Source organism: Microtus ochrogaster, chromosome 8, assembly GCF_000317375.1.
Source record: "Microtus ochrogaster isolate Prairie Vole_2 chromosome 8, MicOch1.0, whole genome shotgun sequence".
In the NCBI taxonomy this organism is placed as follows: domain Eukaryota; kingdom Metazoa; phylum Chordata; class Mammalia; order Rodentia; family Cricetidae; genus Microtus; species Microtus ochrogaster.
Genome location: NC_022015.1, coordinates 54,592,332 through 54,611,112, shown reverse-complemented (window position 1 = coordinate 54,611,112; position 18,781 = coordinate 54,592,332). Strand labels below are relative to the sequence as shown.

The 18,781-nt window shown below is 44.8% G+C and overlaps 1 protein-coding gene across 1 annotated transcript in view; it reads right to left on the bottom strand.

The window, feature by feature from the left end:
• The window catches only part of Dock8 (dedicator of cytokinesis 8), a 198,337-nt gene that overhangs the window by 17,293 nt on the left and 162,263 nt on the right, over positions 1 to 18,781 (bottom strand). Inside the window, exons 34-43 of the mRNA XM_005352086.3 lie at positions 15,321 to 15,417; positions 13,325 to 13,459; positions 12,356 to 12,508; positions 11,203 to 11,361; positions 10,102 to 10,202; positions 8,809 to 9,001; positions 3,563 to 3,706; positions 2,212 to 2,343; positions 1,668 to 1,802; positions 324 to 413 (exon numbers count right to left, since the gene is read on the bottom strand). Coding sequence (XP_005352143.2) covers positions 324 to 413; positions 1,668 to 1,802; positions 2,212 to 2,343; positions 3,563 to 3,706; positions 8,809 to 9,001; positions 10,102 to 10,202; positions 11,203 to 11,361; positions 12,356 to 12,508; positions 13,325 to 13,459; positions 15,321 to 15,417 — 1,339 coding nt within the window. The remainder of the gene's footprint in view (positions 1 to 323; positions 414 to 1,667; positions 1,803 to 2,211; positions 2,344 to 3,562; positions 3,707 to 8,808; positions 9,002 to 10,101; positions 10,203 to 11,202; positions 11,362 to 12,355; positions 12,509 to 13,324; positions 13,460 to 15,320; positions 15,418 to 18,781) is intronic.

The window sequence follows — 18,781 nt, the reverse complement described above, 5'->3', positions numbered from 1 at the left end:
GTGTATCCCCAGTGCTGGGAGTGGGGGAACATGGTAGAGACAGGTAGATCCTGGTGTTTAAAGGCCAAACAGGGAACTCCAGGTAGAAAAAAATAAGGTGGTACATGATAGAGAAAGACGCTTGATACTAACTTCTAACTTCCACATGTGGGCATGTATGGGAAGTGTACCTGGACACACATGGGTATCATATGGCCCACTCACACACGTGTGTATACACACATACATCCCAAAACAGAACAAAACATGCTTGCATTTGAAGGACTGGGAGAGTCCTTTCAGAGTAGATTCCGGGGGTCGTTTTTAATATATTTTCTCCATACCTTGTTAGGATCCAACTTGGTTTTATCCACGGGAGTGGAGTCTTTTATCACTTCCACAAACTCGGCCCCAAAACACTGGCCATAAAATCCCTAGGGAAGAGAAGCCAAGGGTATAGAAATTCATTTGGAAAGCGTGCAACTCTTTGGAACCAGTACAAGGCAGAATGTGTTGATTATTGATGGTTCCCCCTGAGCTAAAAGCAAACTTCCTGAGACAAAAATAAAAGTAGGATGTTCAGCACACTAAGGTGCCTAAGCCTGCCTACAATACGGATGCACCGTCTCAAATTCAGCCAATGTCCTCGTATTTCTGGAGGCAGCTACTTCGGTAGGGCACTATTTCCTTCTTGCATTTTGAACCATGGAAATTTGGAGGTCGCCAGGCTTCCCATAATGTGGCGAGCCCCAGTGTGCAAGGGGACGAGAAACACACTTCTAATTTTAAGCAGGGGACACGATTTTAGGGAGTGAAGAGCCCGGGCCAACGGCTAGTTTTCCTTGTCGTGAGGTGAATGACTTTGGGTAACTGCCCAGCCTGACTAGGCCACAGCTTCTTCCAAGTTGGGTCCTCTCGTCTTACTTGGCAGGACAAGAACAGTTGGGCAACACAAGTTTGGAAGCTGTACAGTCATGAAAGGAGACACAGTCGAAGCAATGGCACAGCAGCATAAGCGCGAATCTTCGGTTAAATGCCAGCTCTTCACAGGATCCTGGTCTCTCACTCCCCCCTCCCCCCTCCCCCCCAGGTTCTTATTTGTTCCTCTCAATCTCTGCTTCTGTTTGCCTGACTTCTCTCTACGCTGTTTCTTTCTGTTCTGTCCTCTGAGAACCTTCTACTGTTTCTGTTTCATAGCTGCCAGGCTGGAGCTGGGGCTGGCCATAGCCACCTTCCAATTGCTTTATTTCTGAGTGGAAGGTGTCATTTCAGGACACTGAAGGGCAGCCTCACCATTGAGGGGGAAGGGAATGATTTTGGAGTTTGGCCAGACTGCTTCAAAATCAAGATGAAAACCTTCAAGTCAAAAAGCATCGTGACCAAAGCCTGTTGGTACATATTGGTTCTGTGTGGGAGGGGCTGTGAGAAAGCCAGGATGCTGATTGAATTTTATAGTCCCGAAAGTCACTATCCAAGACTTCAATTTTATACTTTGTAAAAGAAACATAGGATTCATGAGAAAAAAAACTTATGATACAATCTTGCCTACTACCTTCATACTACAAAATGCAATGTAGAAATTTATATAGAGGTCGGCCATGAGCACATTGTTTTTTTTTTTTAAAGTCATATCCCACTCTGTTTTGGGGGGAATGGACAAGGTCAAGTACACAGCACCAGCTTCTCACCTCTAGTCTATGCGAGATCTCAGGAAGCTTTGTAATTGCGGGTTCCTTGTACACGAATTCCTGCTCATCCAAATCCCCAAATTTGGATCCGTAGAAGCCAACTCGGAAGTAAGTTCCAAACATCCTCTTATGGTCCTGTTACAGAAGAAAGGGAAACTCTCTTCAGCTGTCATTACGGATGATCCCTTTGGCTAAAAGGATTGGTTATTGGGCAGCAAACATTTTATTCCCACAGCTGACATTAAGAGGAAGCCCTCTGTTAAGCAGATTTAATATTTACATAATAAACCCCAGAAATGATTACAAAAGAAATCCCATGAGAAACTCCTGGGGCTTCATTTAACTGAATTTTAAAATCTCTCCTAACTATAAAGCAACATAACCTGCCACTTTGTATTCCCAGAGACCTTCCTTGTAGGATTCAGAGTTACAACATTGATGAGCTCAAGGGAAATCTGTAGCCAGAGAGATAGTGGAGATCTCTGGGGTAGGGGTTACCTCCCACCAGCTAACAGACCCACAGGCCAGGCTCATCTCCAGCTACCTTGTTGATGATGTTGTCAAAGGCCTTCTGCAGTTTGTCGTGGGTAGAGGTCAGCTTCCGGAAATCTCTGTGTGCTTCCAGGATGGGGATGACCAACTTGTAGACTTCATTAACTGTCTCATACAAGCCTCCCTGGGAAAGAGGAGATTGTTTAGTGCACTGGAAATTTAAGGAGAAGAACCAGAGTTAATTATGCAAACAGCATGTGAGAGAGTGTCATAGTGCTTTATGGGATGCACGCCTGCCTGGTCATCTTTGGAGACCAGGCACCTTGCTAAGTGGTCCTGTATGGTGATGCCAGCCAGGGAGGTGGCTTTCCATAAACTGAAAACAGGGGAGGAGATGGCACAGGTTTTCAGGCGCTTGGAGAAGTGGTCTTGTGGCTTTTGAGCTTATCAGAGGTTCTCCTCTAGTCAGACGCAGAACCTCAAGGGAATTAACAGGGTTCCAACCAGTTGATTTTCTAGGATTTTAGGAAAATAAGGGTATATGGGTATGTGTGAACATGGACATGATATACCATGATATGTACATGGGATAATGTAACAAGGAAGCTAGTTTTGTACAATAACTAAAAATTAATTTAAAAACAACTTTCTGATTTCTAAAATAGAAAACAAAGATAGGAAAATAAAGGCAGTGAACACAATAATTCAAATACATAGAAAATATAAGCAGGAAGTTTGGAGATGAAGAGTAGAAAATAAAAAAAAATAATATAGTCAGGAAAACAGAATGGGGTCAGCTAAATAAAGTATTAAGTTTACTTGGCTCCACTCTGGGGAGAGGGGGCAATGGTGAAAAAGGAAATATATTAGCGGTTTTCCACCTCCACCTGAATTGCAGCGAGTTGTTTTTTCTTTTATTGGGAGTCAGACCCAGATCAGGCTACTGAGGGATGGCTCTGTGACTTCTGTTGTCCCATCTCCCTGAGTTGCCTTGGTCTGTACAGGTCTTGAAGACCTGCTGAGTGTCCCAGGGAAGGTGTCATGGATCCCTGCCTGCCCCTCAGCAGCTCCTCCCCTATCTTTTTCTGTGAGTGGGAAAATGAGGAGTAAGAACATGCCTCATCACTGATTGTGTAACCCTGGGCAAGCTGTTTCACCTCTCTGTGGCTTGGTTGCCACCCTATTAAAAGGAGATAATACTGTGGAGCTGTTCCTGGCCAATGAGCAAGCAGTGGAAATAAGGGTATGTCCATTATGACATCCCCTCCCTCGGAGAGCTGATGCAATCTGTGGACATCAAAGCCATCGCTGGTCTAGCCAGGAGGATGCAGCCAGGCCCAGCTCTGCTCTGCGTGTCCCTGGGGGGTGTGAGGAGGGGCTGAAGGAGCCTTTGAGGCACTGACCGTGCTGAAGAGCTCTGCAGCCTGCTCCAGGAGGCCCACCAGCCCACTCTCGGTGAAGTAGCGACCGGAGCACACTCCGTCCTCATCAGGTGACAAGGTGTCATCCGAGACTGCAGATTCCTCAAGCACATTGGAGGAAATATTCTGTAAGAGAACCCAGCATGAGCCCAGGCAACAGGGGACCAGAGAGAATGTAGGATAAAGAAGCCATGTCTGTACACCTTCATGGGAGTCTGCAGTCCCATCTATATGAGCTTCTGGTGACTATTATTTATTTTCAAAGGTCACACTGAGCAAACTTCTCATCAAACTCCAAAATTTTTAACCATGAAGGAACTTTCTAGAAAGAACACGTTCCACATCTTATGGAAAAACACTGTAAGGAAAACTCTGTAAGTGGAAACACTGTAGGGAAACACTGTAGGCAGAAACACTGTAAGCTGAAACAAAAGCTCTTCTTCCCTTAAGCTTCCCTTGGTCAGAATGTTTTGTCACCTCAACAGAATGAAACAGGAGCAGAAGGTCAAAGGCAAATCCTTGCTGGCTAGCCTGTAGTAGACAGCAGAGCAGACACAGGAGAGACCCTGCCTCAGTAAGGTGGGAGGTGAGAACCAACTCTCAAAAGTTTTCCTCTGACTTCCATGTGTGCCCATCCCCCACCACAATAAAATAACTAAATAGAAATAAATAAGAAAGAGTAAATAAAAAAAAAGAAAGAACACTTTCCTTAATGTAACAACAGTTCAGCTGAAACCGCCTTATTGTGAGTGAGATAACCCTAAGGGACATGTAAGGAAGGCCTTGGATTATAAAAGGCCAAGACCAGCAAACAGGGAATAAAGTCTTATCTGTTTGGCCAGCTCATGAACCTTGACTTTTGGGAGTTCTGCTGAAGTGTGCTGCTTATGCTTGTCTTGACTTTGAGATAAATAACCATATTATAACATATAAAAGTAATAAACAGGGTGTCTTCCATCTTTTTTACAGATTTTTTTTTTTTTAAATTCTGGAGGCAGGGTTTCTCTATGTAGCCCTGGCTGTCCTGGAACTCACTCTATAAACCTAGCTGACTTCAAAATCACAGCAATTCTTCTGCCTCTGCCTCTGCCTCCTGAGTGCTGGAATTAAAGGCATGCACCACCACTGCCCTGCCAGAGCTTTTATGCAGTTTAGAAAAAGCTGCACGCCCTCACACACATTTTTTGTTGCTGTGTTTATCCCTTATATAAACTACAGACCTTAGAGCCTCTCACCAGGGAATGCAATATCTACCAAAGGGTTTGCTCAAATGAGAAACCCGGGGCACAAAGTTTCAGGAGCACTCGTGTTCAGGGTCATGGACTTGCATGAGTTAAGAGGGTGAGTTTCTCTTCACATTTTGTGTTGATGTACCCCATTTTTCTCATCCCAGATCTGACCCTGGCAGTGACGTCAATGCTTCTGATAGGTTAAGAGCCATTCTTGGCTTATACTACCAAAGAAATGAGTATGGTGCACAGGAGAAATGGGAAACCTTCACTGTGTAGGAGCTGCAAACAGCACCCCAGCCGCTCCTTCCTCCTGCTGTGCGCGTAGCAGGCATAGCTCAACAATGATAGCCCCCTTTCCCTGGAAGCTGCATAAACTTTAAGACTCCCAGCATAATGCTCCAGTCAGCCACTACCTACTGCTCAGAGGCACTCTTTGAAATCAACGCTGTCTGCCTTGGCTATCAGGGTCAAGGGAATCACCTTCAGGAATCCGTAAGGAGGTCAGGGTCAGTGCCTATCCCTTCACAGTTACATCGGAATACAGTTTTGTGAACACAAGAGTTTTTAAAAGTCCTTTGTGACCAATCTTTCTTCCAAATCTGGATTATTATAATGAGCTGATAACAGAAGGGATTAGAAATTCAGCTGAAAGAATTTAAGCTCTTAGGACTTTAGCACTAATGGAATTGCATGTGATTTTTCTGCATGTAGAGGCATAGGTATGAGCCAGGCAGCTCAACAGTTGTGAGTCCCGGGGGAGAATATTCTGGGCAGACATTCCTGGCTTCAGAGTGAGGGATGTAACATCAGTATTTGAGAACACATCCACATCTATGTTTGTGAGTTCAGTAAGGCTTGCTTGCACTCCTGGGATAGAATTCCAATGATCTCAGTGGCTTGGACCTCAGTGACGTGCAAGTTATTTGCCCTGAACATTATCTCTACTCTACAAGTCTTTCCCAAAGGCTTAATTTTACTGTAATCCACCAAGATTAAAAACTAGAGTACAGAAAGAACACGTAAGAAGTCAGCAGTAGGGCCAGGCATGCCTAGAATCCCAGCACTTGCAAGGCAGAGGAAGAGGTCTCTCTTAATCCAAGACCAGTCACTGTCCAAGAAAAAAAGATAATGAGGGAGGGAGGAAGAGAGGGAGGGAGGAAGGAAGAAAATCAAGCAATCAGCAGAGGATACCTATTGCTAACACTGTCTGAATTCCTTCATCCTTCTCTCATAAACTATCCTCTCCTCTCCCCTCTGGGTTTTTGTTGTTGTTTTGTTTTCTGAGACAGAGTTTCTCTGTATAATAGCTCTGGCTCTCCTGAAACTTGTTTTGTAGAGATCCGCCTGCCTCTGCCTCCCAAGTGCTGGAATTAAAGGTGTGAGCCACCAGTGCCCAGCCTTTATTTTCTTTTAGAAATGCCTTGGTAATGTCAGTGTGGCCTGCGGTTCTGGCATAGATAATTGAGCCATCTTACTATTTTGACCATTATGATTGATTCAGGGACAAACACATGATCTGGTCAGAGGCAAGAAGATGCCCTAAGAATTTCTTTGTGATTTACAGACAGGAGGGCTTTCTCTTTCCTCCTGGTCTTGAATCTTAATCTATCATCATCAGTGTGGGAATTCTTCCCATGAAGAATGATGCCCATACCACAGAAGGCTAGGACAACATTCAGGTCACATAATTTTGGGTCTCTAGGTCTAGATTGGCAAGTAATTCTGAGGGCTAATTTCCCATACAGGGTGATGAATTCTATTTCTAGATTAATGTGGGCTTATTGCAACTCACTTTCAAGCATCCATTTCCAGACTGACTTCACAGGATTCTCTTGAGAGAGAGAATAGTTCTCCCATGGGTGTCAGCATGGTGTGGCGCCTGCTCCGCATCCACATACCCCTGGCTTTTCGTGTTCTGCACACTAAGCGCTCACACTCCACAGTTCCTTCCACATTCCTCCTCATGGTCTCCACCCTTTTCCTGACCTCAGTCTGGGCCACACACACTTGCTCAAAGCGTCCTGTGCCCTTTAGAATTCTATTTATCATTAAAGTGTCACAAAGTAGGGAACAGAGCAGTTAGTTATATGATGTCTCTGGTTAGAATAGAAAGTTCATGCTGGCAGGATAAATATTCAATGAATATTCTGTAGATGAAGGAACGGAGAGCCTGGCCTGATGACATATGCCTTTAATTCCATAACTCTAGTCGTGCAGGGTAGGGAGATCTCTGTGAGTTTAAGGTTACCCTGGTCTTCCTAGTAAATAACCAGACTAGCCAGGGCTACATCATGAGACCTTGTTTCAAATAACAGCAACAACAACACTATTTAAAAAAAAAAAGCCCAAAACAAATCAAAAAGGGAGGGATGGATAAAAATAGACAAAAAGATAATCTGTACACTCCCATGTAAGGATAATGTAGGCTTCCCCAGGAGTTCTAGATAACAATTTGATCTCAAATTGGAACATATCAGAATAAGAAAGTCAACCAAATTCTAAAATAAGAGCAAAATAAAGCTTACTAAACATAAAAGTCAAAATGAAGTTCAATTAATTTAAAGCATTAAATGGTAAATAAATGCAGCAACTGTGAAAAGGCACATGAGAATGATAAATAGCTTAGTAGATGAAGTGAGAAAGGGGTGGCTCAGTTCAATATAAAGGGACAAGCCTAAGGGTCTTGTAGGAGCTGGAAGGGCCACGCTGCAACACTGAGGTATAGGTAAGTGGACAAAATGGCCTGCTTAAGAGAAGACGACACACTTAAAACACTTAAAAAAAAACTTTCTTATTTACTCTTATGTGTGAGAACCAACTGGGCTTTAGAACAAACATTTTTGAATTGAGACTAAAATTATCTGTTGAGAATGAAATCAGAGAGTAAATGTGTTTGTTACTGAGGACTGTCAGCAAGGAGGCAACAATGACCTGAGCTAAAACCCAGCTTGCAGACAGATGAACAGGCCTCCAGAAACCAGACGCTCCAGGCTCCGTCAGCTGTGGTTTCAGTATCTTGTTCTCTAAGCCTGGGAAAGCTGCTTAGAATCGTCCTTTCTTTCTCCTTCACAAAGCATCACAGAACCGTGTTGAAGAACAATAACGAGAACAAAGCCCTTCACACGATCAGCCATGGGACTTCACCTGAGAACAATACACACGCTTGTCTACGCCATCAGTCTGGCTGGAGAAGGTTCATGACTAAAGTCTGGTGTCTACACGGCAGCAACAGCCATCTCTACAGACGACAGCTCGGTAAAAGAAACCACTCATAACAATCTTTTCATCTGGGACTCTTCTGCCCTCTAAGTGACGTATTAAACTACACAGTGGCCGTTGGGCAGCCCCAGCTGAGCTTTAGCTCTGGCCCAATTTGCCCTTGTTGGCTGTGGATAACTTTGGGGTTATCCTCAGAAAGCATCCATTCAGCCGTTTCTTTCCCATCTCAGGTCAATTGGATTCTCTTGTAATTTTGGACGAGAGTGGAATCCCACAGAGTTTAAGAAAAGAACTGAGGGACTGAGGCATGACAGATTCATTACACCAATGTTCCCTCCTTACTCGTATATGGGCTAAATACAAATGTTTTGGGAAGGGTTTAAATAATTAAAAAAATGCTGTCTTGTTTCTTCCATCTGTGAAATGGAAATCTACCTGCTTCATGGGTTGATGGGGAACGGCCAAATGTCTAAGATGTCTGAGAATGTCTCCCGAAGCTCCCTTGGTTTCTAAGTATCATTGCTGTAATGAGTGTGTTTGAAAAGATGGTAAAGGCATCAGATGAGGTAACTGGAACACTTTAAACACAACGGTTTTCTACCATGGCAGCACAGACAACTAGGACCAGATATACGAACGGTGGAAACAGCCTTGGTTTCTCCCTTTGTAACAGTCCCAAACACCTCTGGTGACCGCGGAAGCACTCCTTTGGAGGAGCCCTCAGCCCCGCTCCCCCACAGTTGGGCGGTGATCTAACAAAAGCTGCACCTGTCCCACCTGAAAGCTGACGCTGCCCACGGGCAGGTAGCTGTGGTCCTCCAGCATGCTCAGGTACTCGGCCACCAAGGCAGCTGCGTGCACCAGGCACATGGCAGCCTCCGTGAAGCACTTCCTCTTGGTGTGCTTCTCAGCCATGTTCTGCAGCCAGGTCAGCCGCAGGTCGGGAGACGCTTGGTAGCTCTTGGCGATCCTAAAGGCAGATTGAGAAGGTTTCATGTTCAGCCTTCAGAGCGCCACTCTCACAGGGATGGCACTTGACTTTCTTCTCTCTCTCTCTCTCTCTCTCTCTCTCTCTCTCTCTCTCTCTCTCTCATAAGCGTTATCTTCCCCACCTAACATTTTTCTTTATAGTTTCAGAAAATAAGAGAAAAGGCAAAACATTTCATCCAACTCTAGGTGGCTCGGGTGGGCTGGATGCCAAGAAAGAACATCAGCAGCAGTCTTATGAGGGACAACCTGATGACAGGATGTCCTTTTCCATGGAGCTCAAGCAGTTTCCTTCCTTTTCTTTCATAGTTGTGACAGAGGACAACGTTCTATCCCTTTTACGATGCATCAGAGCTGTTTACCTTTATAAGTAATTTCTCCCAAAACTCCTGGACCAGAGGGCAGAAGGTTTACACTACACAGTCAATTGTGACTTCTTAGCTGTCTCTCTTTCTGAATTGCAGAAGAAGCATATGGGGATGAATTCATATAACAACCAGCAATTCTTTTCTCTCATTCTAGGCAGAGGATAGTATTTAAACACTGTACTTTAAATTAGGGCAATCTTTCTAGAAGTTTATGAATGAACCAACTCTACTTTTCCTCCAGTGTTACCCCCAAACTGTTCTACCTAGGTTACCTATGATAATGACATTAGAAAGGGCATCACTGGGGCTTGAGAGATGGCTCGGTGGTCAAAAGCACAGACAGTTCTTCTAGAGGACCTGGGTTTGATTCCCAGTACCCACATGGTAGCTCATAACCATCTATAACTCCAGCCCCAGGGGATTTGATGGCCTCTTCTGGTCTCCATGGGCACCAGGCACACATGGTGCACAGACAAAACATCCATATAAATAAAATAAAAATATAATAATAAAAGAAACAGATGGCACCTCACTGAGACAAATATTCAGACTTGGAAACAAGGCTCTTCCTTCTTTCCTCCATCCATCCCTCTCTCCTTCTTTCCCTCCCTCCTTCCCTCTCTTCCTCCCTTCCTCTCTTCCTCCTCTCCTTCCTAAAGTATGCACCATGGCCAGCAACAATGCCCTTTCTATCTATCTTCTTAGGAGAGTGTACCTGTACATGAGGTCCATGAGCATCTCAGGGTCTTCCTGGAACTCCCTCATTTTCACTGTGTCATATAAAATGCTGTTCAGATTGCAAAGAAGTTCCTCCACCTGACAAAAAGAAGTGCAAGCAGTGAAGAGCATGAAGTACAGGGGGACCCAGAGAAAGAAAGGCTTTGCCCAGAGGTGGTAGGCAGGGGTCCAAGGTGGAGAGAACTCATGAGCACCTCGGTGGGCACTTTCACCTGTGCAATGCGAGGCCTGCGGGTGATGTGGCCCTGAGAGCCACGCAGCAGCCCTGCATCCTTCACTATCTCCCTCTCCAACACCTTGAGTTTCAAGTTTGAATGAGTTCTGCTTATTCCTAAACCGCAGAGGTCCAGACTCTACTCTGGAATACCAGGTGGTGAGAACCTACCGCAGAGTAGGCGAGGGGCTGGAGCGAAAGGGCAGAGATGGGCAGAGATGGGCTGCATCTTTCACTTAGGGGCATCTTTCACATGGGCACCGCAGCGAGGTGGAAGAGAAACCGCCCTCCTGGGTTCCTTACTAACACTGCTTACCAGCTCTTCTTAGCTGGGACCTTCCTTGTCTGTCTTACACACAAACATCATTTCCTTGCCCTCTTCGCTGAAGTCTACCCCCGGAGTTTGACTCCTTCCCATCTCCACGTTTCCAGACCGCCATGTCTTCATTAACCACCCCTCACTATTTATTTATTTAGCTTTTTGGAGTTGTGAGGATCAAACCCAGGGCTCTGTGAATGCTAGGCTCTACCACAGAACTACATCTAGCCCCTGCACCCCCTTTCTTAAGACTTGCACAGTGTTTGTCACCACACAGCTCAGTATCACTTTTCTTGTGCTGGCTCTTACTGTTTGGGACTATTCTTTCCCAATAGGCTCTTGGTGTCTTGAATTTGAGGACAGCACTGGTATGTATATTGCATTTATCAAGCACTGAGACCATGTAAATATACAACAGGCTATAAATATCTGCAAATCACATGTTTAGTATATGTAAAATTTTATATGCAAAACCATAAATGTGTGTGCTTATAACTGGTTAATCTCAAACTCATGCATAAAACAAAGTATGTTCATGGGTCTACCTGGGTGGGAAAGGGAGTTGTTTGCATAGCCGTGTCCTCTTCTGAATAGGCCAGAATTGTCCTTAAGGACTTTCTCAGGTGCTCTTCATTGAAGTCTGGTGCTTTGCCTACCAAGGATGCTAGCGCCATGGTTACCTGCATCTTTACTCTGGCAAAGTTCTGCATCAGAAAAGATGAAGCGAACAAGAGACAGTCAGCAAGCAACTATCCAGGGCCAGACACAAACAGCTCCCAGTACTTCCTTCAGTCTAGTCTTAAGCATTTCCTTTTCTCTCAATAAACGATGAGCTACAGTTTGTCCAAGATTCATGTCACTGTTTAAGTGGATTAGATGGACCGTTTGCTCCCATAAATCTGTCAGGCTCCCTTTAAATTTTCATTGCGTTTGGGCTGCCTCCACTCTGCAAAGCTGGAAGATTATTATAAAGTTGGTCACAGGATAGAAGCTTTGCTGCCAAGAGTCTCTTCTTGGAACTTAGAGATCTTCTTTTACAGGCTTAGTATAAAAGATATTTTTAAAGACGATCATTAACATGGCAGCAGACAAAACCCCATGCGTGTGTCCCAAAACAGGGACAGACTAAGGCAGAGGTTCGCTGTGAAACTGAACCCCCGAAGTGTCCAACACTTCACTTAAAATTCTGGACAAAGCCAGGCTTGGTGGCACATGCCTTTAATCTCAGCACTTGGGAGGCAGAGGCAGGCAGATTTCTGAGTTCCAGGACAGCCTGGTCTACATAGCGAGTTCCTGGACAGGCAGGGTTACATACTGAGACCCTTTTTCAAAAAACCAAAACCAAAACAAAGAAACAACAACAACAACAAAAAACCCATCAGGTCCAGAGGACAATAATCATTTATAATTCTCATCCGCAAGTTGTCCTGGTACTGATTCAGACTTTGGCACAGGGCACACTTTTCTGGAACTGTAACCCGCTCCCGTGTTTGTCTCACATGCGGGAGCTCTGACTGCTGGAAGCAGGCACCCTCCAGTCCTGCTGCCGCTCTCAAAAGCTGGTGCCCACCTGCAGACTCCCTGGCGTTCTTTTCCCAGGGCAGAAGTGAAAAGCTATACGGCATCCCCTCCCCTCAACCCATGCTTCACATTCAGGCTCTCTCCTGATTCGGGGCTGCCCAGCCGGTTTGCGCTTACACTGGTGGCTCCAAAACTGAAGCGCATGAGGAGGTAGAGGGTGGCACAGGCTTGGCTCCGTGTGACATCCATGCTGCTGCTGCAGTGGTGCAGCACCCGCTGACACAGGTCCGCACACTGCTCCACTTCCTCCTCAAACAGCAAGTCCCCAAACTAGAAGAGACACAGGAGGTCATGAGGCATCACTGGGCACTTTCGCAAGCTCCCCAGCTGGCTGTCGCAACATGCAAAGGTCTGTTTGGACAAGCAAAGAGCCTGAAGGGTTAATGTAGTGCTCCATAAACAAAATGGGCTACAGGTGCCAGGCAATGAAGGTAAGCGATGACGTCCACTAATTGTGAGTCACATGGCTGAGGTAAGGGCTCTGTCACTAACTTCACTGTTAGCCAGGTTGCATTCACTGGTGAGTGAGACACAGCTCTGAAGGACTTACTTGGATTTCATGAGTTCCTTGGAAATTATTGGTGACTAAGAAAGAGAAAATTATTATGATAGTGGGCAGCAGAATTCCACCTCATAAATTTACAAGATCCTATGTAGAGGGCATCCACTAAGATTTCCCACAAAGAAGGAAAAATCATCTTAATACGCTACCGACCAAAGATAGCACTCGGGCAGCTTCCAGCATTTTACTATGGTCGTGCTTGTCATATTTACTAGTGGGAATCAGGTGTAGGGTTGACTCTCACTGCGATAAGGTGTTCATGAGAAGGAGAAAAATGATTTTCGCTCTCAAGTCAGACTTTCAGTGAGTGGTCATTTGACACGTCTGTAGTTACGTCCACATTTCAGGTATGAGAGCCACCATTTGGCATCCCCACAGTGACTTGCGGATAGTCAGTGCGCCTGCCATCTTAGCAAGAGGTAACACTGTTACTCCATGGCCTCCATCTACTTGCAGAGGAAGGTGAGGCTAGACAAGACTCTCGCTTTTCATGAGGAGTAAGAAAACAAGCATCCCACGCGTACCTTGGCAATGAGCGCGCGGAGAGTAGCGAAGCAGTGAGTCAGGTAGGTGGTGCTCTGATCACAGCTCAGAGAATTCACCAGGACACGCAGGACGCCTCCCAGCAGGCTGTCTTTACAGTCCAGGGCGGAGCTTGCCTGGGGGGTGGAAGAACAGCATCACTGAGTATGGCAGAAGGCCCAAGAGGCTGCGGCTGGTGTAGAGAACTGGCATAGCTTCTTCTTAGCTGAAAGTGTTCTGGGAGCCACCGTGTGTATCATTTATTAACAATCATGAGAGCTTAACTCCTTTCCCAATGGCCTCTTCTCAAAACTGTGTCCAAAGTTCTAAGGTCCATCTCCCTCCAGTATGGGTTATGGCTTTTGGAATGTTATTTCTTTGTAGGCATAGTTTTCTACCTGTGTTTCAAAAACAGTTGGGAGCTTCAAGTACAAGAGGGCCACTTGGTGGCAGGTGTGTCTTCTAAACTGGCAGCCTATTTGTCGGCTACAAAAGAACTAACAAGAAGGATAACTGTATTCTCTATAATGCAACTTCCCTTGGAAATTGCAAATCATTTTGAGGCTTGGTATCAGGCACACTACTCTCAGATATACCTTGTACAAAGATGCCATCAGTGTGATGCTAAACATTTAGGGTACCAAAGTTAGGGAATGTTCCAAAGATACTGGAGTCATCCTTGGCTGCTCAAGTCCCTGCTATCAAAGGGAGGTCGTATTTGCATACATAACTCACAGTCCCCTCATGTACTTTGAAACATCCCTTGCTTGCTTTTGGTACCTATTACAAATAGGAATACCGGGTCAACAGTTGCTATTCTGTATTGTTTGGGAAACAATGATGGGAAACTATAAAGTATGCATATGGTCAGCACAGATCTATTTTTAATTCCTAAATATTTCCCATCAATGGTTGGTCAGGCCTCAAGATGTGGAACCCTGCAACGGAAGGCTGACCTGTACTTTCCTAAAGCAGGGATGGCAAATCCGCAGGACTGCCCTTGAGCAGTCTGAGTATAACACACACTGAGTACTGGACATTACCCTGTGCCGTCATAATGTCAGAGCAGCACTAAAGGCCAACAGAGAGAAAGCATCCAGTCAAGACACCATTATCTCTGGCTTCTGTGAAGTCCTAATATTTCACTTGTGTTGGCCAAAGGATCATCCCTAGGGTGGCAGGCTCACCTTAAGCCATATTAAGTAAAAGGGCAGAATACTTAGTCCTTTGATGAGACTGTGTGCTTTTCCTCCCCAGAAGCCCTACTCCTAGCACAGCGGCTCCCTGGGCCAAAGGCACAAAGCTTTCTCCATCTGTCCACTCTTCTTCTTTTACCATCCTATCCCTTTTCCTAACCCCGAGTCTTCCCGACGTTCTGGGCTCCCTTCCCTGCTGTATGACTGCTTGCATCTGACCTCCATGCCAGTTTAAATGACATAACTTTCTTTCCTTTTTTTCCTTCACACTCCTCCTCCCAGCAGCTGCTAAGATTTGCAACTTGTCAGCTTTGGGGATTTCTCTTAAAAACACTAATAATATTGTCCTTCACTTTCTACTTTAGTCCATTCTTAAACCCTCTTATTAGGAGACTAAGAACCCCAAGAGGGGACCCCAATCCTGCTACGTCATCAGCGACTCCTATCCTAGCCCATTGGAATTGACCTACCAGGAGAAACCTAATTCCCATCCTGATGCAGAGTCCACTGTCTACCTTATAAATCTAGCATGCATACTTGTGCCAGTTTAATTTTGACGGTCAGTTCCTTAGACGCCCAACTCTTTCCAAGGGAGTAGCAAGGCAGAGGAGCCAGAGGATGCCTGGCATCTCTGGAATCTGCAAGGTAGGCACCATTGTAAATTTCAAACTTCCCCACTTTAGTTTTAAAAAGGCATTCTCTAAATCATGCTCACATTTCTCAATTTTGAATGATGGAGCCCCTAGCCAATTCCAAGAAACGCACCCATGAGCTGGCCAGATGGGGTGTACATTGCCCTCACCTGGATGATGTTTTCCTGCATATCCAGTATGATTAAATTTGCTTCTGTAGCCAGATTGCCACTGATCAAGGCTTCTTGATCTAATTCTGCCTTTGTTCTAAGAAACAAAAGGAGGTCAAATTAAAGCACAATCTGGCTTGGCCAGGTTCCCGCGATGACAACCAATGCACCATGTCACAAAGGATTCTTTAGAACAGTCAACCATGAATTAACACAGAGAGGCCGGCCTCTATGTAACCAAGCCAGTGTTTCCTGGGGTTTACGTCTGGTTGGGAAGATGGTCTAGTGAAGTCTCCAGGTCATCAGTATCTTCACTGTTATTAATGATGACAATTATGAAAATAACAGAAAGGGTAGAGAAGTAATTACTGGTTGCCACTGACAATTAGGTGAGCCTATCAGATAGCATGTTAGAGCCTGAGGGTCTCATCTGCTGGTCATGCATGGGCATTATGTGAACGGGGGTGGGAATGGGGCTGCAACATGCTGAAGAGACAGGAATATAACTTGAACTGGGGAACACTGGGAAGCAGTGATGCTACTATGGAAAGGGAGATTCAGTTCTTCACCACACAAAGTCTACCTGAGAAGGTTGCTTAGCTTGCACGTGGGACTGGCTGACTTTTTCCAATGGGAAACAAGGCTCTCATCCCATGGTGCAGGGCATCAAAAATTCTGCTGGAGGTTCCCGGACTGAAACCTACCAGCTAGGAAATGGGATATCACCAGGTAGTTTCTTTTTCAGGTTTAACTTTAAGGAACTGGTACATTCTGTGAACAGACCCCTTCATCCTCACCAAGCAAGTGAAGCTAGAAAAGGAGGAAGTGGCCTTCTCTTCCACAGCTTTGCCTTCAAGGGTTCATTTACCCAGAGTTAACAAGAGTCCGAAAACATTAGTTGAGAAATTGAAGAACAGATTCCAGAAATAAACAAGTCATTGGCTCTGAATTGTGTGCAGTTCTGAGTGGCATGACATCATATTCCATCCTGCCAGGTGATCATTGTGATGGCATTTCATTTGTATTTTAATAAATAAAGCTTGCCTGAAGATCAGAAAAATGAAACAGCCACACTGGTCAGTCTTACAGACCAGGCAGTGGTGACACACACCTTTAATCCCAGTAGCCACACTAGCTTGCCATAGAAACCAGGTGGTAGTGGTGCACGACCTTTAATCCCAGCACTCAAGAGGAATATAAGATGGGAGGAGACAGCTCTCACACACAGTCACATTCTGAGATTCCTGGAAGCAGAATCGTCATTTCAGACTGAGGTAGAGGAAAGAGCCAGTGGCTAGTGCTTTGCTTTTCTGACCTTCAGGTTGATCCCCAGTGTCTGTCCTTGAGCTTTTACTAATCATGCTACATATAGATCATTACATTGCCCAATGTATCCATGACTCTCATTGTGTGCAGTTCTGAGCAGCCTGATGTCATATTCCAAGTGACCCATGTCAGCTGACCATTGCTTTGCCCTGTGTAGCCATGCTGCATATGTTACCTACGTGTTATTTACTTAGTTGCTGTCTTAGTAACCAGGCTGACTGACACAGTATCACAGTGATGTAGAGAAGGATTTGGTACCATTCACAGCTTTGGGTATCCCCTGGAGTGTATTGCCTGCAGAGAAAAGGGTACTACTGCAAATTGTTTTACCATCCAAATTTAGTTTTAAGGAAAGAGAGGAAGAAAAACTGACTTTCCCAACAGTCCCCAGTGGCTAAGATAGAATTACAGATGCTGGGGTGTTATGCCATCAGTTCAAATGTCCTGGACCAGGATTACCCAGAGTTGTTCTCCTTTGTCCTTATCCAATAACAGTTGCTTATACAACACTGAGTGCTCAGAAAGCTATTTTTAACCAATATCACACTTAGAATGGGTTCTTCAGTACTAATTGCTTGACAACCCTTCCCTTCATTCTCCAGCTGACAGTATATTTATAAGGTAAGTGAAATTATAAAAGTTTTTGTTTTGATTAATTTACGTTTAAATTTACAGTAACAGGGCCAGGTGTGGTGGTGCATGCCTTTAATTCCAGCCCTCAGGAGGCAGGGGCTGGTGGATCTTTATCAAGTTTGAAGCCAGCCTGGTCTACAAAGTGTCTTCTGGAGCCAGTGAAGACTATCTAATGAAATTCTGTCTCAAAACAGCAACAGCAACCCCCTCCCCCCAACAAACAAACAAAACAAAAACAACCACCACAAAAACCCCACACTTTGACCAACACTGTACTATGGGCCAGATGTATTGTTTTAGATTTTGTGTTAGCCACACGCACAAAAAGATAAAATGAAATTGATGGCATTATCTTTTCTTTTCTTTCTCTTAGAAAGGTCTCATTGTGACTGTGATTCCGGGCTCACCATGTAGACCAGGATGCCTTAAATTCACAGAGATCTACCTGCTTCTGCCTCCTGGTGCTGGAATTAAGGACATGTGCCAGCACACTCAGCCAATATTAATCCTAACCATATTTTATTTAATCTAGTACATCAAAAGTATTGTTAGTAAGTAACTAATTAAAAATTATTGTGAAAATATTCAATCTTGCATGAATTTTCATTTATTCTACATCTTAATACAAAATAACCATACTTCAACCATATGGCTTCGTGTAGTTATGGCTCTTGTAATGGATAGTACAGACAGCCCTAACTTGCTTTTACAGTTGTGGCAAAATATACCTAACCATAACATGAAACTTACCACCTTAGTCATTTTTAATTGTATAATTCAGTAGTATTAATTTTTATTGTTAAGCAATACTGTCACTCCTGGGGGGGGGGTCTACTAGTGTGGCTTGGACTTGTCTGCACAGTCCAGTCATTTGTAAAGTTTAACCAACCTAGAACTGGCAGAGGATACCTTGGCCCACTTTGACACTGGGTGTGGTGGCACATTCCTTTGATTCCAGCACACAGGAGGCAGAGGCAGGCAGACCTCATGAGTTCAAACACAACCTTGTCAACACAGAGCTTTCTGGGTAGTGTAAGGCCCTATCCAAAGCACAGGCAACACTCTGGAAGTTCCCATGGGTGATTTGAATGCAGCCCAGATAGAAAACTATTGCCCTAAAAGAAACAGAGCCAAACTGATTAAAATAAAGCTAAAAGAAAATGAGAGAGACTGTCATCTAAAAATGACAGCATTCCCAAATAGCTCTAACTTGAGCAGTTATAATTGCCACGCGGCTGCAGAAGGACTGAGGGATCATCAGTCATCGTAATGAGCAGTCCACCAGGAGTGGGGAGCCGAGAAGGAACCTGCAGAGAACTGGCAGGACCTGTGCGCTCACAGTCAAGATTGCTGATGTCAGCAAGTGGGAAAGTCTTCCTACAGCAATTCACACAGCCTGGCCAAAACATGCCTTAATACCCTCTTGCTTTAATGTGATGATCTAACCATTTAAACAGTGCTGCGCCTGCTACACACACCTGTTGTTGTTGTACACTGTCTGA